At 36.7% G+C, this 26,343-nt stretch overlaps 1 protein-coding gene across 28 annotated transcripts in view; it reads left to right on the top strand.

Moving 5' to 3' along the window:
* Positions 1-26,343, top strand: part of KCNMA1 (potassium calcium-activated channel subfamily M alpha 1) — a 411,380-nt gene that overhangs the window by 264,517 nt on the left and 120,520 nt on the right. For all 28 annotated transcript variants that reach the window (XM_054276930.1, XM_054276928.1, XM_054276929.1 and 25 more), the window contains 6 exons: positions 37-128; positions 10,738-10,848; positions 12,663-12,768; positions 16,137-16,219; positions 18,351-18,420; positions 20,126-20,281. In XM_054276930.1, coding sequence (XP_054132905.1) covers positions 37-128; positions 10,738-10,848; positions 12,663-12,768; positions 16,137-16,219; positions 18,351-18,420; positions 20,126-20,281 — 618 coding nt within the window. The remainder of the gene's footprint in view (positions 1-36; positions 129-10,737; positions 10,849-12,662; positions 12,769-16,136; positions 16,220-18,350; positions 18,421-20,125; positions 20,282-26,343) is intronic.

The raw sequence follows: 26,343 nt of genomic DNA, 5'->3' as shown, positions 1-26,343 counted from the left end.
TTTAGTCTTTTCTTCTGTCTCCTATCTTCTTCTTAGGCCATGTTTGCCAGCTACGTCCCTGAAATCATAGAGTTAATAGGAAACCGCAAGAAATATGGTGGTTCCTATAGTGCGGTTAGTGGAAGAAAGTAAGTATCCCAAGAGGCTCTGCTGCCTCTGCTGCAGTAGAACACTCTCTGCATGCCATTTTCTTTTTTTTTTTTTGTGTTTTTGTTTCATGCATGTAGGCAATGTTTGCTCGCTACGTGCCAGAAATTGCTGCTCTCATCCTTAATCGGAAGAAATACGGCGGAACTTTTAACTCAACCCGAGGCAGAAAGTAAGTCCAAAAAGACCAGGTGTGGTTGTGGGACTCTAAAGAGCCCCTGAAGGTGGTAACAGCTGACTCACAGCTTGCAAGGCTGTGTTCTTTGACATCAGATGCTACCACTGGAGAGTTATCACACTGTAATTAGAGACCTGGGCTGTGCTATGGTACAAGTCACAACATTTTGTCCCTTCTTCAAGAGAACCTGGATTCCACTCAGAGTACACTGACACAGCTTATAAAAAGTACTGCTATTACACATGCAGTTAACTTCTGCAGCAAGGGTGAATTGTCACTTCACCATTTTGGGCATCAGAATATCGTGTGGTTTGTCTCTTAACTAAGTGACCATGATAATTGGCATGATTTTCAGACAACTCGGTTCTTAAGAAAACCTTGTTTTACTGGATGTAAAATGGGAGATAATATTTACCAGTTTGTTTGGTTGGACTGACTATGTAAGAAGTCTAAGAGCCTTGTTTCTCCATGTTCAACCAGCAGATTCAGATCTCATACAACTTTTTCTGACCTTCCATGGGTATTGCAAGCTCTCAGGAGTTTAGAATCTGTGACCAGGGATTTTAAAGCAATTCTCTTCCCTGTATCACATTAAGCATATCTGAAGAAGAGCAGGCAGTAACCTTAATATCAAAACAGTATGGTAAAAAAACCAAACCTACTATTTTTACCTGGTGGCAAAGGTTAAATTTTATTGGACCACATTACCTCATTACATTTCTATTGAAAGCCTGCTTGTTTTTTTGACCAAGTTAAAGCTAGCTCTTTCTGGCATTCCCAGCTCTGGGACATGCTGAGATAAAGCCTTTACTGAGCTAGCTGTCCTTGGCCATATAGAGAGATACAGCACAATATCACCTTTATTGTTGCCATCCTTCATTTCATTACGTACCATTGTGACAGCCACTGGTAGAGTATATTTGCCCCAAAAGCCTAGTCATACAGAGAGTCCTTTTCATATGATAAAGTACTGCAAGAAATTTATCTAATGAATTGTCCTTCCTACTTTAAGGAAGATATTTTTTACTTTGTTCCTTTCAAATCATCACCCATGCAACATATTGTTGAAGTGGATTATGGATTTGTTGCTCCTCTCTGTATAGCATAAAGACTGTAAATGTCCCAGAGAGCTAATTCTAGAGCACTTTTTTGTATCACTGTTTAGATAAATCAAAGTTTTAAAATTAGCTGTAACTATACTATTCTTTGTTCAATAATACTCAAGCAATTAGATAGTAAACTTCAATATGTGCATTTATTGAGATACCCTCAAATGTCTTAGGTAAACTGTGAACACTGATGTTGGAAACTTTCATCACTTACCTAGACAAACTAAATGCCTTGATTTATTTCTGGGAATGAGTAGTATTGTTAATTTCCCAAAATATTTATTTGTCACAGAGGCCAGAACAGTTTCATATTTATATTCATACTTGTTTTCTCAAGGAGAAGTTTTTCAAACTCGGAACATATTCCTCTGTTTTCAAAGCTCTAAAGGAGTTATAGCAGAGGGGAATGTGGTTAAAAACCTGTTTTCCACACAGGGTTTGTTCCTCCCCTTCTACATTGTCACTAGTACCCAGCATTGCTCAGATGTCTCTAAATTTGGACCTGATCTTCAGTCAGAACCCCACATCCTGAAAAGCTCAGCTTCAGATTACGGGCTTCTGCTAGCTTTGGGGCGCGCTTAATTTTATTTTTTCACTTTTTGTTTTGGTCTTTCTTTGTATGCACTGTCTGTTTGTTTTTATCTCACTCTGTCAGTGCTTTCTCTGCTGATCTCTAATGCTCATATAATTTGTTGCTTGAAACTCATCTCTGTCATCGGCATAAAAACTGTTCAGTTTACTTTATGCATTGTTTTCTGGTTCAATTATTAATTACTAAGTAGTTTAAAAATGTCCTTTGCTCATGTGGGTCTTTCATCAGAGAATCTAAGCTTGAGAACTGCACAGTAAAAAGCCATTAGGACCCCTTGTTTGATGTTGCTTTTGCAGTCAGTAGAACAAGATTGATGAAATGTTATGTTTGGCCAAAATTGAAGTTTTCATTTGGAATTCAGTGTTGAGAGAATGGATTGTCAGAACCAATAAGTTTTCCTTTGCTTGGGATATGGGCATGTGGTAGTAATTAGCAGTATAAGGTCTTTAGTTGAGCAACCAAGCATAGATTCTGGCAGCAAAAATAATGAGAAACTACAGTTGTTCTTTTTCTAATGTCAGAAAGTTTCCAGATTAAATACATTTCCAGTATGAAAACAGCTGAATTTTGGTGAAAGATATAGTTTCAGCCCTTGAAACCGAAAATGTGTGTACTTTTTAACTCTGTACAAAATACATTATGATCCCAATACGTAGACTCTGCTTTGTTACATCTCTATATGTGTTTATACATTGTCGTGCTTTGTTACAACTATATATTTGTTTATACATTGTCGTAGTTTAACCCCAGCTAGCAGCCGCGCCAGGAAACAGCACAACATGTTGCCTCCTAAACTCAGTGTGTAATAACATGATTATTAAACATTTAGGTCAGAAATTAAAACCAGTGTATGATTATGTATGTTGTTTTGAGTTTTACACCAAGTGACTTTAATACTACAGAGAGCCTTGCTATGGAATTGTAACTATAAAGGAGCTAGAACGTAGGCATAAAAATTATTGATACAAACTTCACTAACTAAAGAGGAGAAATAACAAACATCAAATTTGAGCTTACATTTCATTTTGCTTTTCAGCCAATGAAGTCCCCAGAGGATCATAAACTATACAGGATTCATTTTGCATAATAAAGAACCTTATTTTTGTTTTAGATGAGACCCATACATAGAAACTTTAGAAAAAAAAGTAGTTTGTAGACTGTTATCACTGGTTAAACTTACTAGATAATAGGCTCATTTAGTTGTGAAAGTCCACGGGGAATTTTTTAGATTTTAAATTGAGTTATAATTTCTGCTTTATAATATTATTGTAAAGAGACTTCTAAGAAACAGGAATGTCTTCATAGTCTTTAATTGAAGTTTCACCTTCAGCTGTTAAATGAACAGCAGTACTTACTGTTGCATTTATATCAAAATACCTATACCAATATTTCTATACAAAATTTATTCTGTATTTACTAATTTACTTTTCAATCGAGATTGTTCTTGTTCTATTTCTGTATTTGTGTGTGCATTCAATCAGACTGGATTTTAACTCTGTGAAATATTTTCCAGTTGAAGATATTAATTTATTATAAATCAGCATGCACAAATCTTTAGAAAGCATATGGAAAGAACATTTGTAAACCGATGAACTCAGCCTGGATAACTTACTGATTTTTTCAGTCTTTAAATTGAATTAATGACTTCTAATTCCATGGACTAAATTATTTTGTCTTTTTTATGCAATCCTGCTATCAAATCCGATGCAAAGCCCTTGTGAGGGCAGAAGGCAGAACGCAGCTTTGCATGAGCGGATGTGGCAGGGCGAGCCCTGACCCGGCTGAGCAGCGAGGTTGGGCCAGAGGAGCCGCTGTGCTCCCTTCCAGCCTGACCCATTCTGGGCTCTGGATGTGTTTGTATAAACTGCTTGCTTTGTCACCGTTGTACAGGTTCATGCTAGACTTCATTACAGATTTAAAAGATGTAACAATAAGTTATCCAGAGGCATTGTTGTAGTTAATATGTAAGATTAAAAATGCATTTTAATGAAATCACAGTCCTTTACTGCAAAAGGTATTAGAACCTCCTGTTTCTCTTCTCTCATGGTCTGCTCTCTTTCCCAGAGATTTCTACAGATTTCTTAAATTTACAAGCCATAAATTACCAAATCATCAACATATCAACAGGAATAATCATCTGTTAGAAATTCCTTCCAGAAGGAAACATGGGATTCAATAACTAAACTTCACAGAGGAAAATAAAAACTGTAGACAGATAGATATGGTAAACAGAAAGACAAACAGATAATTCAAGTTGACAGGTCATATTGAACTCATTAGACATTTGAATTTCATTACAAATTAGGAAAAAGAAAAGTTTAGTCTTAACCAAAGAAAAGGTCCATTTGCTGCAGTAATGAGAGGCATAGCTCCAAAGAAAGTGACATTAAATTCTTATATTAAATAATTTGATGCAATATGTAAGATATTATTTTTTCAGTGGGATGAGAATGTAATAAGAGAATGTGACATGGATTACATTATGATCCCAAGGGTGTCTCTATTTCCCATCTGCTAGCCATTCTTCTAATCCCACTTTTTCAAATGAAATTTCACTTAGTGATAAAGAAAATCTGATGAGTGTTAAATAGACTGACAGATAGAAGAAATAGGAGAAACTTCATTTTTTCAATTTTGTGTGCATATTCAACTATATCCATTCTTTTGAAAGTAAGAAGGGAAATGTGGGAAGTGACATATAAGAACATTTTGACTTTAAAATGTATATTTGAGGTCTCATACCAATTCCACTCCTACAATAACAGCACTTCTTTTATATTTCAAGTTGAAGTTCTAAAAGTTCCTTTTCTCTGAGTAAACTTTGAAAAACCCTCTTGGGTTTGGCACCAAATAGCAGTAGATGCTGTTCAAATTTTGACCCAAGAAAGACTGAATCTGGTTTATACATCTGCTGATCTACCATATTCTACAAACTGTAAAGTATATGGCATTCCAGGCTGTGTAATGTGAGATGGCAGAAGTGATGAATTGTTCAGCAAGTTTTAGAGACTTCTTGCTTTCACTCAGGTTCTGTTGCAGAAAATTGCTCGTGACATTTTGGGATTATTTTTGTGGAAAGAAATGCACTGGCTCGGTTCATGGATGAAATGCTCAAAAGTATGAAGATCCTTTCCTAACCTCCTGCATTGCTTACAAAGGATTTAATTATTTTTTGACTCATTGAGCACTTAAAAAACATGTAAGGTGATTTGAAAATGAGTAATAATGGGAGAAAACAATGTATTTATTAGAAACTACTTTCAGTTGAATTCAGAAGTAAAAACAGGATGGCTTGTGTGTGTGATATCTGCCCCACAAAATGTTACAAAAATGAAATCCAGGGTTTGGAGGGATTGGGACAGTCATTTAAGGTCTGTTTGCAAGTGAGATGCTAATGCTGGAGGTGTAGATTCCCCCTGCATTAAATGTAAGCTTTCCAATATGGGCTCCCTGTGCATGCTATTCAGTAGTTTTTTCCTTCTGTTTATAGTAAACTGCTCACTTTTGTCTTCTGGTGATAGACATGTGTTGTACCTAAGTGTTGTGGTATTTTTCATGAAAGCAGAAATACTCTAAATAATATTGCCATTTAGACTGAATGAAAGAATGAATATTCATTTTAAGCTGTAGTGGAAGTCCCCACTAATCCAGACCCTATAAGAAACAAATCACTGTACTTTCACTTTATTATGGCTGATTTGGAGGTGTGCATCAGAGAAAGAATATTAACTTTTAAATTGGTTTATAGAGAAACATTGCAAAATTCCTTAGGTCATGATCATAAAAATGCAAGATAAGTTCATCTAGCTGTAGCTGAGCAAAGTTTAAACAAAGCAGGCCAGAGTGAGTCATGCAGGATAGCATGCCATTGCAAACAGACTTGGATGAAAGCTCTAATGTGTAGTTTAAACAAAGAAGTGTGCTATTTATCCTGGATTAAATGAGCTGAAATGCACTCTTGTATTGGTCACAAAGTGACTTAATATTTGCATCAGATGAAATTTCAAATGCCTGACATGAACAATTTCCTGTTTGTGTTAATCTGCTGTAGGATCCAGTAGGGTTCCAGTGATCTGTACTGTGCACCACATACTGAATGGAGCTTTCTGAGGGCTTCCTGGTATTACCTGATCCCTTTTTCTTTATTCATGAATTAAGGGAGAATCCAAAGGCACGGGACCTGGTGGAAAGAAAAGAAATTTTCTGTCAGAATGAAGCACATCAGCAGCACAAACACACTCTGGTTCCTAAATAGCTGACAGTTGAAGCTATCATGTCCCATTTACAGAAATTAAAGGTCCCTGAGATATGTTTTCACATACTTCAATTACATCTCCTCTGACAGTATGGCCATATGCTTGTGCACTTTTAATGTTCACACATATTTTAGTTTCTGCAACACTTCCTAGTAACTACAACACTTTTTTTTGATTTTTAGTCCTTCAGGAATAAAGAGAATAATAAAAATCCACTTTTGGACAGTTGCAGGAGAAAAAAATGATAAACTTGCTTGACAGTCAGTTTGCTATATCCTTTAATATACTCTGTCTCCTTTAAACTAGGAGATTTATAGAGCCTGATGGGAGAATCAGATTGAGAAATTAGCTTACACTTTAATGATTTTTCTACTGTACACGTTGGCTTCGTAAGAGATCATTAGAGGACCATCATGTTTGGGCTCAAGTCTTCTGTGAAAAAGAAAGGGAAGCACTTCAGATTGTGGCTGCAGAGCACTTACTACTCTAACAGAGTTAATCTGAGAGGGCAGTTTATGTTGAAATAAGAGAAAGACACAAAAACACACACGAAGTTTTGAGCTGAATGACCAGAATCCTGAGTAATGTTTGGTAAATCATGAAAAGCACAACCATCTAGAAATGGACTGTAAACCGGTATGTTTAAGAGTGCATATCACTGATAGATAAACAAGCAGACCACATATACAGTCTCTGTTGAAATTTTTTTACTTCTTTTTTAGCAAGAAAACGTGACTGACATCCATCATTTCTTTGAGCAAAACCTGTTGGACTTTACAAGGTGCTGCCTGCTTCAAACAGAGCAGCCTGCTGTTGGTATATAAAGAGTTTAGATGGTCAGTAAATGAAGGAAGGAGCAGAATGCTAAGCAGAAATACCATGAAAAGATCTGAGCATATGTATTTGATATAAATATCATAATTTTATGGAGGCATCTAGAGCAATATGCACCCCACTTCCTTTAGTTACTTGACAAGTGAACACCAAGTATTCAACTGAATACTGAACAGAATTTTGTATTCATTATTGTTGATTTATTAAAATAGACTAGTTGGAGTAAGTCTTTTCAGGTTCTTTATACTTATTCAAGTAAAATGGATGTTTTTTGCAAAATAAACAGGCTAAAGATTTGCCTTTTGTATTATGTCCTGTGAAGGAAGAACCATGCGAAGATCCTTTTTAAAGAATCCCATTCAGAGTGGATCTGTTTTCATTTACAGTGCTATTTACATGGTTTAAGTGTATGTTCTCAATTATCTCATGCCAAAAATCTAGATGTTTTAACTTTTGCTCATTTCATTGTGGTCCTTACTGAAACAGTTTGTCTCCATAGTAGCTTTGCATTTTCTGTCTCCATTTTTGTTTACCCTATAAGAAGCTGGAGGATTTTTAGTAAATTGATCATTATGTCAATACTAGGATGGGAAAAATTAGTTATCATAGAGAATTCCAATTATGTAGAATCACAGTTCAAATCAACTGTGTACATCTGTGCCAGTTCTTCATATTTGAAATATTTTCATGTTTTTTCATATTTCTCAAATTCATTTTGAGAATGCTAAATATATATGGGAGATGATGGATTAGCCTATCTTTGTTGATAGAATATGGCTCCTGATAAGCTTTTGATTCTTTGTAAAAGGTTTATTTTGCAGCCTCACAATCATACAGTATGGATTCCCACTGGTATATTAAACCAGTTTCATATCTGATATGTGTACCAATGACAACTCCTACTTAAAAAAATCTTAGTCCTCCCAAATAGCTATCACTAATAAAAATGTCTAAATTCTTAAATAATGTTTTTCAGTATGGCAAGGGAATTTATAGATTTTATTTATAAAGAGTAAAAAAAAGAAATAATAATAATGTACTGAGGTTTTTCAGAAAGAAAAGCTTAATGCAGAAGTTAGATATTTCTCTTGACCAAATGAACTTAATTGTGTGTCTTTCTACTAACCAACTCTTTTGCAGAAAACAAAAGACATCCACTATGTTGGCTTTACTTTCTCAGTGCATGAAAAAATGGGTGTTTAAAAAAAAATGAAAAGTGAATACAATGGTTACTAAAACAAACAGAGGAAGTTATAAATCTTCAAATCATATACAGGACAGATTGAAACATTATAAGTTCCAATATAAACTCTTCAAGTTTTCTTAAATAATATACCTAATAACTCTCTATGGGCAAGTAGGAAATCTGTTTTCAATTTCTTTTACTTCTAAGCAAAAATATGACTTATGTTAAAGGAGCATTTTTTTGGTGGGAGTTTTCAACCAAAAATTAATGCAAGTATATTGTCAGAAAATATTCTTTGAATTCCAGGAGGTTTTGTTGCAGTCACTGTTCAGGATATTGCCATGCACTGTATAAGAACAGCAAAGAAGAGAAGAATAGATTGTGTCCAGCTCCAAATCAGAGTATAAAAGGAAACCACAGTGCAGATGCCTTTTAACACTCCAAAAACAATTAGTCCTGGTACCCAAATGCAAGAGTATTTGGCAGCCAAATGTTTTCCCTGGAGCAGATTGCTGTGAGTCCCTACTCAGGGAGCGTCATAACAGGATTGTACCAAATGCATCTGCTTGTAGCAGGAGCTTTTTGTAGCAAATAGCCTCTGGAGGTATGTGAGGGCATGAATTACCTTGTAATCTTTTGATACTCTGATTGATAATTTCTTCTGCTATACAATATTTTGGGTTGCACAGCCATACTTTTAAAATGTGGACTCTAATTAATGACAGAGAAGTACCCACATGAAGTGAAATCAGCCAGGGAGGTAATAAATTTTCTCCATGGGAATGCAGTGTATCAGGAGAGCATTCAGTAAGAGACCCAGCTAAAGCTAAAAGCACTGGATCTGTACAAAGAACCTCCCCTACAATTGGGAATTATTTCTGCTATCAAAAGCTATAAGCTATCCAGATGGAAAGTTCAATTTCTTAATCAGTAATAGATGGAGACATTTGAAGAAAATAATACCCACAGTTTAAAATCAGTTTAAAATTAATTTTTCATCTTGGAAAACATGCACAGACAGTATAAGGAATACAAATTATTATTTTTAGCTGCTATTTATAATTTCCCTGGGACTTGGTGAGTTTTTGATGCTATATGGGTTTATAGCTGGGAAAAGTCTGGAATACCACCAGACAGAAAGAACTTGCCTATATGTTAGTGTAATGTGGTGTACCAAACAGTCTGTTCAGAGTTCACATCAAGTAAACTACTAAGGTTTTAAATATCTCTTCAGAATCTGAAGCTTCCTGAGGTTTTCCATTGCTGCTTTATGTGTAACAATGCACTAAGTCACGCCTGCACACCTCTGGCAGCTCAGGCAGGTGACCAGCAGGGAAGCAGGGGCAGAATCCTGCTGGTGGGGGCAGTTCATGGTGCTCCCCTGTACCCAGCGTGCTGCAAACCCTGCCAGGCTGCAAAGCTCCCAGAGGAACCTCCAGAGCACCCCTTGGCCAAAGGAGAGAGGCTGACCTGATTTATTTTGTGCCTTGTTTTCTGATACTGTGCTTACCATCTCATAAAACAGAAAAGCTTTCACTTGTGTTTTTGTGATTTTTGTGTTTGCAGTCCAATGACGTTTACTGCACCTAAAACTTATGTTTAAAAGAAAAAAAAAGGCAAAGCAGAAACTATGAATAGCAAGTTTAGCAATAAACATTCATGTACCAAGTCCTATGTTAAATACAAACTAGCATGGCCAGAGTCTCTTGTAAACTTGTATTTCTTGCCTGTTAAATCAAGTGAAATAATTGAAATTTTAGATTGTTGCTATTTCAAAAATTGCATTTGAGTCCTGGTGATGTCTAAGTACTCATGTAAAAGGAGTTACCATATTTCAAAATAAATGTGTAACACACTCTGCTTTGCCAAAAAAGTGGTAATAGTAAACAATGACTTTTTGTTGTAAAGTACTCTCCTTCTAGGATTTATGGTAGGATAAAGATTTCTTGCCACTTATGGCCTGTAATTGGAAAGCTTTGTACTACCTTCCTTGGCATACAAGTTTGCTTCAACTATAGAAAAATATTGAATAATTTTAGGGAGATTTGCTGTCATAACCCAAAAATTAAAGAGTAAATCTCATTGGAGAAGTTAAAAATATTGAGTAAGATGTGTAAAATGAGGAAATATGACTTTGAAAGGGACTGGTTAATACAGTGCATAAACATACATATAACTGATCCTACTTATTGTTAAATGTGTAATGCAACCTGGGCAAATGGCTTCACAGGTGACAGTCTGTACATGGATGTATTTGCAGTTGCAAAAAACCTTTTGTAATTTGTATTTTTCTTCTCTGACTTCGTGGAATAGGATCTAGAGAAACATCAAGAAGAGATTAATGCTCTTTTTTCTCAATAAGTTATCATTTCCATTTCTGCTTGCTTGCTTGTTTTACCTTCTTTGCAAGATTAACTCTGATTTTTCTGTAACAGGCACATAGTTGTCTGTGGTCACATAACACTTGAAAGTGTGTCGAACTTCCTGAAGGACTTCCTGCACAAGGATAGGGATGATGTCAATGTAGAAATCGTCTTTCTGCATAAGTGAGTAATCTTTCAACATTGGTCTTATCATCTCTTACTAAGACTCATTAGGTTAACCTGTATCTTCTGGGATGACAGAGAATATTTAGAGTACCAAATAACCATAAGGTTAATATTTGCGTTTATTAAAAATATGTCTTGAGAAAAGGGTTTTGTCCCATGCATTTCCATAACCCTGTACTAAGCATATTTGTTTCAAGCAGACAGACTTCAGACCCAGTTGTATTGTCTTTCAGCTACATAGCTAAATGCATAGTTGAAGTGGGGATCAGTTTATGAAATAAAAAATATTGAAATGGAAATAAATACATCCAAGATTGTTTTAGTGGTAAATATTCCTAGGGAAACTGCCAAAATATTGATAGTTATATCAGTAAAACTAATGAAAAACACTGTATGTTGTACAAACTTATGGTGTCTGAAAACACCTTTTCACCCTGGATCTCTATAGGAAAGTGCTTATTTTAAAGTGCAGAGTATTTATAAAATGAAAAATGTAGGTGCAGATTCAGTTTTAATATAACAGATACTCTACACATGTATTGACAATAGAAACTAAATTCTTGCCCTGGTGATAATCAGTACTGCTCTTTATTCCATTAATATACACATACCAACACACACATAGTATCTTGCCTCTTTCTTATGTGGAATTTAGAAAAGTGTCTTAATGAGGTTGATGTTTCTTTCATGCTCTACACAATGTGTAAGTCAATAATAATTTAATAACTATTACAATGCCAAATAGCTGCACCTGGGGGGAACTGCTTGAAAAAGCCACATGATAGGAGACAGTATCTTTTCTGTTCTGTAATGGTGTCTGTTTAGAAGAGTTGCAACTTATAAATGTTATATTTTTGGATTCAGCAATGCATTCTGCACTTGTTGTCAAAGAAAATAATTAAAAAGTTAAGGATATAATTTGTGATGATTTAACAGTGAAATCTGAAAACTAAGCATCAGCAGTATGTCCACATTTTTTCATGTAGTCCTTTCAATTTGAACTAGAAATGACATCCTCAAGTAACTACCTTATTTTATTTTATTTCCTCTCCATGCAACAGCAAGTGATTGTGAGAGGAAATCAGGGATCAAGTTTTCCACAGTGAAAATGTGTGGTGATAGGAATCAGGAAACTGCACATTCACATAAAATGAGTTTAGCACCTTGCTGCTTGTTTGTGCCTGTAGCTATTAAATTCCTTCTGTTTTAATGATGGGCACTAGAAAAAATATTTACAAGATTGGTGCCACGTTATGTAATTGACTGTAATCAGTTTAATTTTTCTTTTGTTTCTGGCAAAATAAAATGAGACAGAAAGTCATGGCATCATTATGTTTGTTTTAATTGTAGCTCATAGAGGCCTCAGGGTCCCTGTCTGGTATCTTTTTCTGATTTTTAGAGATCTTGCATTGAGTTGTTCTGTTCAACACAGCTGTTGTGGGAATGGTAGGGACATGCAGAGGATGATTGTGGTACTATATGATTTCTGGGTAGAATGCTGGGAGAGGGTATTTACAAATGCTTGCACTCATACTTCTGGATTCATGTCCCTTGGAAATGTATACACAGTGAACATGGGGAGTAGCACAAGGTGGGCCAGGAGCACTGCAGAGACAAGTAAGGCAGTGAAAGCAATTTAGTGCTCTTCTTTTTAAGTAAGGCACACTGTTTCCATGCCACAGAAAAAGCATCAGCAGAAGTCTAAATATCTAAAATAAATAAATAGGTGGGTTTGTAAATGCAGGAAATGGAGCAGTTATGGAAACTGACCTCTTATTTGCTCTTGTCTTTTCTTCTTCTTTCCACTGCAGTATCTCCCCTAACCTTGAGCTGGAAGCTCTTTTTAAACGGCACTTCACTCAGGTGGAATTTTATCAGGGTTCAGTCCTTAATCCCCATGACCTGGCGAGAGTGAAGGTAACAGCTCTGTTGTTCTCTTCTGCTAATTGACGTTTTTCTAAGTACTCCTTGAATTATTTGGGAAGAAAACCAGACACTAAAGCCCTTCTTCATGTAACCCCAAAAGAATGTTTTTCCATTTCTATTATCTTAAGTAGCTATACTGGTAAACCTTTTTTCCCCTATATCTTTAGATCTTCAAAGCTACAGCAACAGTGACTTAAGATACATTGTCTGCCATTCCATTGAACACTTTATGAGCTTTTCATTGATGTTTCATTCAAAAGTGTATTTCACATTAATATTTGATATAGCAAGATACTGTCTTAGAGTAATTGCTTAAAGTGCTGTTGTCTTAACTTCTCAGAATATTGGAATATGAATCCCAATATTACCAGGTAGATTGTGCCCGGGCCAGTCTGACCCTTGCTGCTGGGCTAAAGGCGGCAGCTGTGGTGTAATCACCCCAGAGACACCTTTAGCTTTCTGGAGGTTGCAGCTGGGCAGCTGAACAAGTCCAGGCTTGTTAGGAACTCCGTTTACCTCAGGAGGGAAGGCTTCAGGCTATGGTGAGGAGGAAGCAGGCGGATTCTGCCGGAGGGTTAATATCCAGAGCCTTATTCCATGGTCACAGAGGTCTGAATCTTGGTTACAGCTCCAACAGAATACCGACCGCATGGCTTGATTCGGCTTTTAAGCTCAGGGACAGGGGGAGGGGAAGGGACAGGTGAGCCACCAACCAGGTGGGAGGGGCGGGGTCTCAAGGGACTAGGGACACCTAGATAGGCCAATGACCCCTGGGCATAGGGGCATCGTTTGAACTTGACCAATCACACGAGGCCTTCCTGGAATGTTAAGCCTGATTGACAGGACTCACTCAGCAAGGGGGTGAGGGGGAAGGGAGAGGCACATAGGCACACCTGGGAAAGGGACCCGGGAGTTTAAAACAGGATATTACAACACACTGCAACATATACCCCTAGTTTTGTTTAAAAAGAAGAGGACTGGGTTTGTGGTGCAGAATGCTTGCCAAACCATGGTTGGTAAATCAGTTCTTCCTCTACAAGAGGGCCAGTGTTTTCCACTGAGGCTTCCAGGTCATCCATTGGAGCACTGAGGGCTTCCAAATGGTAGACCTCAGGAGGGGAAGATGAGCTTGAAATTAACTTGAGGACCATGCGTTTGTTTAGTCCAAAAACAATACTAACAACTACAATAACTATAACTAAAATAAACAGTACTAAAAACACAGTTTTCAGAATAGATCCCAACCAGCCTGAGAGTCCCCAGCCTTTGAACAGTCCACTCAGCCAGTCGTCAGTTTCTCTCTTGATGTCGCTCACCATGGTTTTCATCTTGTCAATCGTGGCATGGACGTTCTCTGCCTTTGATGACAAGTCGAGAGAGCAGAGTCCTTCAAATTCTTCACAGCGGTGGTTGTGCAGAAGGAGCAGATAGTCTATGGCTGCCCTATTTTGAATGGTGGCTTGCCTGGTAATTTCCTCATCTGATAAGAGGTCACTCAGGGCAGTAAAAGTAAGGTTTGCCTGTTTTGCAACCCAACATTCCAATCGGCCTAATTTTCCCATGGTTTTTGCTGCCGAGATCCACGGCAGGACTGTAATTGCAGTGGCCTTAAGTCTGGATCTGAATTACAGTCAGGGTCTAATTGCCTTAGGTCTCTTTTTTTGATAGCCAATGTATGTGTGTTGTTTTTAGTTTGCCAGTGTATTAGGATTGTTCGATTTGGTGTTAACAGGCTCAGCTTGCCAAAGGTGAGCCTGTTAACACCGTGGACCTCCGAGCAGACGACGAGGGACACCTGCCCATGCTCTGTCTCCACATATTAAAAACACACCTTTTGGGAGTTCACAAGGCTTGTAATCACCACCAGATGAGTGAATTTTCACACCAGTTCTTGTCTGTGTAGTGTGGGTTGCTAGGGTCAGGATAGGTGTTTGGTTTAGCTTCATGGTATGGTAAGCAGGAATTGAATTTAAAGTGAATGCAAAAGGTTGCATTCATGGAGCCTAAGAGATGGAACTCTTGTGGCTCCCTTTTTGACACTGGTAACTTTCTCGCCCACTCCTGCCAAAACAGTAAAGGATTGTCAGCAGGGTAACGGCCAGGGGAAGGTGCGAGTAAGTTAACTTCATTTAAAGCACTCCACATTTCATTTGGGAACTCTGAGGATTTAAAGGGAACTCCCACCAGCCAAGTTGACAGGGGGTCAGAGGCTGTTGCTGTGGAGAGGCAAATCTGATCTTGTCCAAGGGCTCTGGCCAGGGTGGTCCATACATTCGCTTTGGGCTGAGGGACTTCGCAACATCAGAACAATTTAAAAATATTTTTTCACCCTCCAAACCCTTTTTCTGTTGTCTAGAGTCCAGAAAGAAAAATGCAAGTTAAGATTTTTGGTAGATAAAGTTAGATAGCTTTACTTATTTAGATATTTATTTTCTAGAATTTCTAAATTGTAAATTATTTCATTCTCTTAAAGCATGAAGCTTTAAAAAAACAAAAATTAAAGAAAAATCAGGTTGTCAGATACATCATTAACTTTTTCATTTCTTTTTCTTTTTTTTCCCAATGGAATGCAGCTGGCTACTTAAGTCAAGAATATTTTATTAGTACTGTGTAATTTACGCTTTCTGGAATACTAATAATGTCTTTTGTCCATTTTGACTGCAGAAATTGCTTAAGATTTTGTAGGCTAATGCACACTGTTTCAGTTCATCAAAGCATGTCCTAATTATGATCATAAATTCATGTGTTCTTATTTTGTGTTCTGTATTCCACCCTTCTTTGTGTTGATATTTGGTTCTATACACTGGTAAATACTTTTGTCATCTGCTTTGAGTTCTGTAAAGCTCAGGTTTGTGTGAATCTAGAGCTGTGGATAGATCAGTGTCCTCCTCTTGCTTTCTAAATCCAGTGCTCAGATTCTAAATCAGTTCAGCCGCCTCTTCCTGTCTTGAACAGGAAGGTACTTAAATTCCCAAACAAAGGTGCAGGACTTGTGGGAGCACTGTACTGATGCAACAGGAACTTCTGATGGATTTAAAAGTCTAAATTCCAGTATCTGGTTACAAAAGATTAACATTACCACCTTTGTGGCTCAGCTGATACAGAGTAAGAGTTGTCAGTGGAACTGCTGACCTGCTCTGATCACCATAAGCAAGTTTCAAGAAATTCTCTGTGTGCACGAGAATGGTCATAATCACTGTCGTGAACTCCTATTAGCCTAGAAACATTTTTGATTAGCAATATTGACAACTGGCACTCACACTCATGCAGCCAGTGCTGGATTCCCTGATAGTTTATGAGAAAGGAAGAGGTGGAAAGAGATGTTGCTTTATATGTTTCCTTTTTCTTTGGTGTCTCAGATAGAGTCAGCAGATGCGTGCCTAATCCTTGCCAATAAATACTGCGCTGACCCAGATGCTGAAGATGCCTCCAATATTATGAGGTAAACTCTGCAGTTTTTAATAGCTTTTTGGTCCTTAACTCTGATTAGCTAATTTTATATCTGATCTGTTGCACTCAAAGAACACTGTAGGATTTTTTTCTTGAGGACAAAATAAAAGATCCTCACCAAAATCCAGAGGTGAAAATACCTTAAATTCCTACCTCCGCTGTTTCATCTGTCTATTTTGTGTGTCAGAAGAACCACTTGGAACAGAGGCTTTGATGCTCTTAGTAATTTTGCAGGAGCTAGGGTTTGAGTATTCCTAGCTGAACACAGAGAGGAAGGGAATGCAGTCAGGTTGTTGCAACAATGCATGCATGAGTGCATGCACTGCAGGGGCTGTGCCAAGGATGGGGCAGAAGCACCTTCAGTGCTTCATTCCTGCTGCTCCATGGTGGAGCTGCTCCTGCAAGTAGTGCACTGCTCAGGGGATAGCAAAGATACAGGGCAGTTTCTCCTGTCCCCATCCTGCTTTTTTTTACACTGAAGACCAATCATTGCTTGTTTTGATTGACAAGGCAATTACAGCATTAGGGACCACCAGATCTCCTCCTGCTTTGCTCCTTGTAGTCTCTGAAGGGAGGAGATGAAACAGTCAGTCAGTAGATGGCAGCTAGAGTTACAACAAACCTAAGCCATTCCATTTTTTGTTTTGTTCATACAATCCTAGTTTTAATGATACCAGTCTCCTTTTTAAAATTAAAATCTCAGTCAGTGATTGATTAAAAGTTCTCTAGTATTGTTCTCTAGATTTTACTGGCTTGTCAGATGTTTGCATGCTGTGTATTGAAGGAAAGGGAGAAATAAAAAAATGCTACTAAAGTTGCTCTTCTGGTAAACTACTAATGTGTGCAAGAGATGTAGCTGTCTGAAAGACACAAAAAATACACCTAGTTTCATTTTGCAAACATGGTTTGAGTTGCAATGCAAGAAACTTTTTTTGACATTGATTGCATAAATGCATTAAAAATATTCCTGTCACAAATTGATGCATTCTTAGTAGATTTAATACATTTAATGTAATAAAATGCAAAACTTTTAATGTGAGAGTGGAATTCTCTTGTGTTTTGTCACAACTTAATTTTAAAAAATTGAAAGCTTAAACAATTCAGCAAGAAATGGAAAATTAGAAGAAAGACTTGTTAAAAGAATGCAATATTTTACTTTTCCTGTTCTAGCTTTGATATGCTTAAAAGCACAAGCCAGACCAGTAGTTTACAAGATACAGTCTACAAAACACTTATGACATTCAGTCTTATGAAACTGATGATTCCATAATAAGTCAGATTTTTTTTTTCATTGTTTTATCTTCTTTTTCTACCTTTAGGTTTTAAATACAGGACTTTTTTTTCTGGTTTTTGGTTGTTCATCTCTTTAATTTTGCTCAGTACTTTTTTTATAGTACAATATCAATCCATGCATTTCTCAAACAATTTTCTTTCAAGCCACTTAAAATCTATACACATTTGAGTATATCTTGGATTAATTAAGTAATTTAGATTGCAGAAAACATGCAGATTATGCAAGTAGCCCCATGTTTTATAGATTCTGCATTCAGTTATCAGTTTCATATTGGTCTTTAGATTAATCCATCAAAATTAATAAATTTGCATGTGTAACACAAAATCATTATTCAAGGTATTTAGATATGATGAACATCTACCAGCTACAAAGAAATAATATGTGATGGGGTAGAAATTAATTTTTTTAGGCATTTATCATTGGGAACTTGATCAAGTATGTTGATTCAAAGGCACGAAGATAGTCCCTGAGGATGAGAAGGATGTAGCAGTTCCAACTACATTATTTTCCTAATGGGATGAGTATCTGAATAGTGCTGCTAAAACAATACTCTTTTTCTGCAAACTCCATAAGGACAAACCATTCAACTGAATATTTCTAGAGGCTTATTGCTCTCTAGTCCTAGCCACTAATTTTTAACCTCAGTTTGACTATGTGTAAATATTTCAAAGGTCTGACATCAATCAGTTTGCTTTACAGGCAGATGAATAAGGGGTACAGTTTTAATTGTGGGACTTGACAATGCAGTAAAATAGAGGTATTTGGATGCATTATCTAAATAACCTATCAATTAAAAGTTATTTTAATTTGTTCTTCCTTTTCTTTTTAGAGTTATTTCCATAAAGAATTATCATCCGAAGATAAGAATTATCACTCAGATGTTGCAGTACCACAATAAGGTAATGTAATGGCCAGTGTTTCTTCTCAGAGCTTTTTGCTGCATTGCATTCACTCATACATAATTTTTCTAGTCCCAGTAACAGCGAGCATTTTCTTTCCAAACTAAAACATCTTAATAAACCTTGTCATATAATCCAGTTACAAACTATATTAGTTTTATTTACATATGCAAGGGATATTATCAAAATCTTGACATTTTTGAGTTGCCTAGGATCTGATTCTCAAAGCTAGTGTCCATGATTGATACTGATTCCAGATGACTTTTCACCACTTCAGTTCTCTAAGTTCTGATCTTATTGTCTTACTGGAAGTTATTGTCATTTTTTTTATTCCAGCATGACCATGTAGACGTGAAATTGCCAAGCAGTAGGTACAAAATAGATAAATTTGTGGTTTTTAATATAAAACATAGCCCAGTTGTGAGATTTAGTACTAAGAGTGTTGTGAAGTTCAAGATGATAAATCCACTTTGGAAAGAAATTTGAAAAAAAATTTTATGGTAAATTTGTGACCCTTAAACACAATGAAGTCAATTTATTCAATCCTGAGATGAGGAAGTCCATAAACTGCTGACTAACAGGGTTAGGAAGGATATATCAGGTAACACAGTACTCATGTGTGGCCTGCTTCTTTTATTAGCTCTGAAAGAATCAATCACTGCCCAGTTTTTGAGAAAAAGCATGGCTGGGTAAACCTTCATTTGATGAAATACACAATAAATCTGGCACTAAGAAGGTTTGATAACAACTCCTTAAACCTGTAACCTGTTGCTAGAACAAGAGCAACTACTGTTGATTGTTTTGTGCTCTTCCTGCATGTTATGGAAGAAGCCTGTCTTTTTATAGAATAAAAGCAAGGAGTTTCTCTGCTTTAAACAGTCACAGAGGGGAAGGGGTCTTTTTAAATACTGCAGTTTGTTTGCCATTCTGATGGTTGTGTCTTCAAGAATAGCTTTTATCAAAGTGCTGAGCTGTGGAATTAACTTAGGAAGGGGAACAAGGAGGAAAAACTCTGTGCTTCCTGGTGTCTACACAAACATAGACACACAGGTGTCTATGTTTCTCATGTCAGAGAAAATCCAACAATTGTGCCAGGAACTGAACAATATTTGTCTTTATCTAAGTTATCAGTTTCAATACTGCAGGTGTGTCTTGCCGAGTTATTTTCTTCATTCTGTCCTTATAAATAGCATTCTTAGAAAAAAAGGGTTGGTTTTTCACTGTCAGAAAGGGGTTGGTTTTTCACAAGTACCGTTCTTCAAGGTGGGAGAAATGAAATAGAAAAGAGAGATGATATTGTATGCATTTTAAAATTCTAGTATCCTTTAAAGGTTGCAGCTTCACATAAGTTGAAATCTAAGTTGTATTAGCTTCCTGTGTATTATGTGTGTTCCTCATCAGTCAGATGGCAGCTCAAAGTGCTGTAAAAGGAACATGCAGAAGGGAAGGAAAGCATTTACAACATTGTTCAGGTGTGAGCATGGACCTGACAGAGTGCCACAGCCAGCATGTCTTCAGTAGTGTAGCATTTTATCTGTAGTAGGTAAGAGTGGAAAATTTCTCAGCATGGAATTAAGCTCTGAAACACTTGAAGTGCTTCTGCCTACTCAGAAAAAAATCAAGGTATTAACAGAGAAAATAATTCAGAACTGTCTTCTGTTTCTGGTTCTTCACCTGTGGGATATTTTGTTTGTTTGTTTTCCAGGCCCATCTACTAAATATCCCAAGCTGGAACTGGAAAGAAGGAGATGATGCAATCTGTCTTGCTGAGCTGAAGCTGGGTTTCATAGCCCAGAGCTGCCTGGCACCAGGCCTTTCCACAATGTTAGCCAACCTCTTCTCTATGAGGTCCTTCATAAAGGTAATGCCTTTCTCATTAGAACATATTAGTCTGCAGTTCAGCTTGTCAGAGACTGGAGTAGAGAACATGACTCAAATGTGAAACAGATAGAAAGACAGTAACAGATTTTGTAACACCAAAACAACCAGCACACAGTTCCATGCAAATTTTTGCTGAAAACTAGGCAATAAACTAGGTTATATTGACTTGTGAGTTTTTTTTTTTTAATTTTTATTCGGCAAGTGTTTGGCCTTCAAAGTATTTTCCAAATCATAATCCATCTCCAGGGAGATATTTTTGGCATTTTGTGTTTTCGCTTGATTTTAGCCAAACCACATGTTTGTCTATTAGAAAAGTTGCTGCTGCTAAAACAAAAATATAATTTATCCAAGTGCCATGTGGCAACAAATTGCCAAGAAAAAGGGACTGGTCATTTTTGTCTTTGACATCAAAAGACTACTGGACCTCTGACTGTGAGTAAATAAGGAACATGTGTTAGAACTGAGGCCCAGACTTCCCACGACATCATTCATGTGTTTGTTCCTCCCCAGTCTAAGAGCTCTTTTGGACTTAGATTGCAAAATTATAACCCAGTTAGACTTCTGTGCAGCTGTACTGGACCAAGGCCTCAATCGCAGCAATCATTGCATCCTTCCTGGTGCAATTCAGGGACACTGATTCCAAACATAAGGGTGGGCAGTTTCCAGTCTGATGAGTGTTCTTAGTGGGATGGGAAACACTGGAGTGAAAGGAAGGCCATGGTCCACTCCAACTCCATTGTGCAAGTAAGCCAAAAATGAAAATACCCTCATGTCCTCAGATGAGAAAGCCAGGACTGTTCTCTTAGAGGTGCATATGTTGGTGCACGACAGTGAATCTTTATTGGCTTCTTATAAAGTCCTGACATTATTATGAAGGTATCCTTAGAAGACAGCAGGCTCCCATGAAAAAATATTTCATACTATTACATTTAATTAAAAAAGACCAGTTTTCAATATGGAAGCAGGTCTGGGCTCTGCACTTTACTGCCTGCAGTTTGAATATCTTCATCTTTATTTACGCTCTAAAAAAACCCAACTGAAAGAAGCAAGCAAACAAAAAGTTGTTTTACTTCAGCAAGCCTGGAATCTGTCTGTGACTCTACAACATATTTCCAATTTGATATGAATCCTTTCTATCTGTATCCTAGAAGAAAATTGTGAGCATCATTCTCCTTGCCAGTCAGTTTGGTCTCTCTCACTCCTGTCTGCTCTGGTAACTCAAGACTCTCAGGAGTGTCAAACATTTGTGACAGTCTCACTAATGTATGCAAATTACTGAGGCAGCCTCTTACATGAACTCAGGCTCTGCAGCAGAGTTCATGTAAAAAGTTTGCTCACCTTCTGTCTTTCCAAAATCAGGAGGGGTTAGTTTTCTCCTAAGGAGATCCAAATATATTGGTATCCTCAGAAGCCTCAGTCTTAATTAATTTTAATATATTATATATAATATATATATATCATATATTTATATATATTTTTATATATATATTTATTTTTTTTAATAGTCTTTAATACTGATTTTTAAAATCAGTGAGAAAGTGGAGAGATTCATAAAATGATAGAGTGTACAAATGTCTGACTGTGGGGGAACTGTACTAGGAATATACACTTTTATGGCCTGGATTTTTATCTAAAAACATTTAAAGAAGTCAAAACCTGGATATGTACAGGTATCATGTTTCCAGAAGTTATATAACCACTTCTGTTATTATCTTAGCCAGCTATGTTTTCTTATTTTATAATACATTTTTATAGTAGTTCCAGTACAGTTACAGATTAGGTCTCATTGATGAACAGTTCTAAGCTGAAGGCTCAGCTTTGCAAGGCGTTACTCAAAGTACATTTAAGTATTTCTCTGTATACAGAATAAGTATAAAAATAGCAATAAACTTAATTTGGGGGAAGCTGTCATTGTCAATTTTGCTCTTGTGTCTGATTATATAGTTTTAAACAGAGTAGTGTGCAGACATTCCTTAAATTGTGTGACTTCAAGTGTCACCTTCACATGTCACTCGGAGGAAAAAATGCCATAAGACAGCACATTAAGATTGCAATACTCTGTTAATACTGGTTAAAAATATATTTGCCATATAATTAAGAGTGAATTTTCTGGGCAAGTAAAATGCACATCTTCGCTTCCGAAGATCTCTGACTAACTCAAAATCTGAAGCCGTATAAAAGTGCAAGAATTGAGACACATTTCTTTATGTGACTAACCCTATTGGTGATAACAAAAGGTTTGTTTATTTAGCTGAAAGGATGATCTTTCTCATGTCTGTCTCACTCTGAAAACTTGAAAAAGAAAACTTACTAAATAGTGACTGTGAATCATCAGTGCATTGTAGGAGAGCAGCTACATTGATTAGGAATGCTGAAGAGGACTGTATTGAAGAGAAATATGTCCATTCCCTAAAATAACTTTCACCCCTTTTCATTAAGAACATTCAATTTAAGTACTGTCAGACCTTCATAAATTCTTTAGGTAAACATTATTAGTGGAGTCTCTCACCAGTCGGGAGATTGCCAGGAAAATGTATGGAAACTTCTGTATTTTTTTAATGAAAGCTTGAAATGTGGGTTTGTTCCGCCTCTATAGCGTGATTAGAAAGTGATTTAATGTGCCATAAATGTTTGGTCAGTCAAACACAAATGAACATGATTGATGGTGACATTGCACACATTTAACTCATTATGGGTTACTTTACAGCAAAATTATTTGTGTAAACAGTCTGCTCAGTGTTAGAAGTAAAACAAACTAAGAAACCTCAAAATATTATATTTGTTCCTAATATTTTTCTTTTGATTTTAGCAATATAATATCATATGGAATCCCTTATATTCTTTTTGGCACCAAACTGAACAAAAAGGAAGTCAGCTCAAAAAGCTTAATATTCTGTAAAAACTTAAAGTCAGATAGATTGCACCAAACAATGTGATAAGGGGAAAAAACCCCACAAAACATTACACCTGTAAACTGTATTTTAATAATCCAGTCTTCTTATAACATAGACTGTTACTGTTGTATTAAAAAAGGAATTTGGACTCGTTATTAACTTGCACAGTCTGAGAAAAAGATGGAAATACTGTACTGTAGGTTCTGTATTGTTTGAATTAGCAAGTGCATACCAGAAGTCTGTCTATATGAAAAACATTGCAAAAACCAGATACATGGAGTAATAGGCAGAAGTGATTAAATTTTGTACAGGCCAATCCTACAGGCCAATGTACAACCTAAAAGCCAAGTTAGTATTGTTGTGTAAATTAATAAAATGTGGAATATGGTACTTGAGTGTAACACAAGTCCACAGCCAAATTAGTTTTGTCTTTGCTCTATAGGTAAGGCAGCCCATGCACCTCATTCCAAATGTCAGAATTATCTAGAGCAGTCCCTATTATCCTCTAAACTATTTTGAGGGCAGGAGTGTTTTGTGGGCTCTTTCAGCAGCTTTTGCTCACACCTACACATATGCAATACCCACTTGACATTCCTTTCTTGTCCAGGCTGAAAGAGAGACATAATAAAACCACGCAGATCACAGGTTCATATCATTTGGATGCTTACCTACACTGATGGAACACATCAACTTGTTTGCTCTTTATTTTTGACCACTTAGGCAGCCTTGGAATATCTCTAAGTGTAGAACTGGAGAATGAACAGTGAATTCCTTGACATGTGGGAGGGCTTTAAAAGGGGGTGTGAAAAGGAAATGCAATGTTTCAATTTATTGTGAGGTTCTTCAGGAAGTTGCATAATAAACTGATTGCATGATCCTACTCACAAGGACCTAGATCAAATATTAAATGTAGCCCATTACCAAATACATTTATCTTCAGAGATCATGTAAAGATCTTCCTAATTGTAGTGTTTTTAAATCATTGATTCTAGGAATTAAAATCTATTGTAGTTTAAAACTCTTTGCTGTGTATACATAGTATCAGTCCTTGTGATAAGAGTGTATTTGTCTTGGGCTAAAGTCTACCATGGGACTTCATTTTCAGTCAATAATTTCAACAGGTCAACACCTGTCTATCCTTTGCCTCATGATTTGATAGAAATCTTGTCCTGTTTTGTGTATTTGAAACTATTGGATGTAGAGCCTGTATGCCTTTCAGTTCAAATCCCACAAGGCCAGAATCTAAAAGAGTAACATGTCATTCTATTTCAAGGATAGTCTCTCTGCCTTGACCCACTACAAAATTCTACCTTAGTATTATGGGGAAAAGTGCATAAATCTCATTTGAAATTATCACTAATCTCAATCAGCATATTTGATGTTTTATAAAATATAGTCTTTTTATACAAATTCTAAAAATCATCAGTGCATACAGAAAGCTGTGGAAATAGTTGACTGAGATTGTAAAGTGTTCATAGTACATAGGATATTTGTTAGCTTTGATTTCAATGGACAATGGAATTGAGTAAAGAAGTAGTTGATAATTTATAATAATTAAGGAAATGCAATTATAAGACTGTAAATCTATGAAGCTTAACTCTATGATATGACCATAAGAACTGCTTTCAGCCAGTTACTTCTCTGTCAGATTTAGATATCCATATGCAAAGGCATAACAAAACTAGACATTCACTCAAGCAGTTTGGGTGGGCTGGAAGGGCATTATGGGTGAATGGGAGGAAATATTTTAGCTACATTGCTTTCACTGTACACATCCTTTTCAACTACCATTCAAGAATATTCAAGGCCATATTGAGTTTAGCCAAGGGATTATGGCTTTAACCTGGCACAGGACAGGATTGGATTAGGAATTAGGATGAAATTGTTTACTGTGAGGGTGGTGAGGCACTGGAACAGGTTGCCCAGAGAAGTTGTGGTTGCCTCACACCTGGGAGCGTCCAAGGCCAGTTGGATGGGGCTCTGCACAACCTGCTCTAGTGGAAGGAGTCCCTGCCTACAGTGGGAGAGGTGGAGTGAAATGGTCTTTAAGGTCCCTTCCAACCCAAACCATTCTATGGTTCTCTGGGTACTTCCTTTTCAATCTCATCTATATTGCTTGAGATAGAGAATTGTAACATTAAACATCCTCAAAGACTTTGTCCCGTTTTGTGCTCTTTCCATGGTGGTGAAGAGCTGATCTTATTCAATGCTAAGGAGCAGACGTTACATCTCCTTTCACTGTGCTATAAAGGAGCTGGATATCCACCATCCTTTGCCTTGCAAATAGCAATGAATAATCCTAGGTCACAATGCAACTCTAGCATTTGTTCTCTGTCTTGATAGTGATGCTTAGATCTTGGCAGAAGAGATTTTATAGCATGAGTAGGTTCAGATACACTCAGTCTTTCACGTACCCATCATTACGCTGAAGAGCAAATGCTATGAGCAAGAGCTCTTTCGGAGCTACAGAGCTCCTGATAATTACACTGCTGGGTGTATTAAAGGTTTTCATTTTCTTCTGACAATACTGATGGCTGTGCTTGTAAGAGCTATGTCACTTTTTCATATCTCTGTCACCATGTCTCACTAGGAATTATTTTATGTAAATATATTTGCTGGTAACAATATTGTATCTATATATAACATAGAGGAGAGCAGAAGAGTATCGTGACTTAAAATAAGATTCAGATGAAAATTACATTTTTTCTCTTGGATTGCACTATGTAATTTTCCAGCTATTCTTCATATTGAAGAAATGGCTAATTGAAGCAGTGGCTAATTTGTTTTGTGACTATCAGGAGACAGAATTGCAGTGCAACTTAGTCAGGGAGAGATAATAATATTTGCAGTACTAGAGAGGAATCAGAAAGATTCAGGCTGAAGTTCTTTTGGTGGTGTGGCCCATTCTGGATAGGTTCCATCAGTTACCTAAACTTTAAAATATCATCACAAAGGCTTAAAGTAGTGAAGAGCACAATGACTCCTAAAGTATTTTTCCTCACGAAAGATACCAGACAGGTGACCATCTGTCTCTTTGAAATCACTGGGAAAATGTCATGGTTCAGGTGGAGATAAAACAGAAAGATCATCTTTAGTCAACTGTTGCAATCATCTTATAATAATATTTTATAGCATCCCAAGTATTAGC

Source organism: Melozone crissalis, unplaced genomic scaffold (assembly GCF_028551555.1).
Source record: "Melozone crissalis strain CALT ecotype California unplaced genomic scaffold, PUWL_Pcris_2 ptg000019l_1, whole genome shotgun sequence".
NCBI lineage: Eukaryota > Metazoa > Chordata > Aves > Passeriformes > Passerellidae > Melozone > Melozone crissalis.
This window is presented reverse-complemented; position numbering and strand designations above follow the sequence as displayed.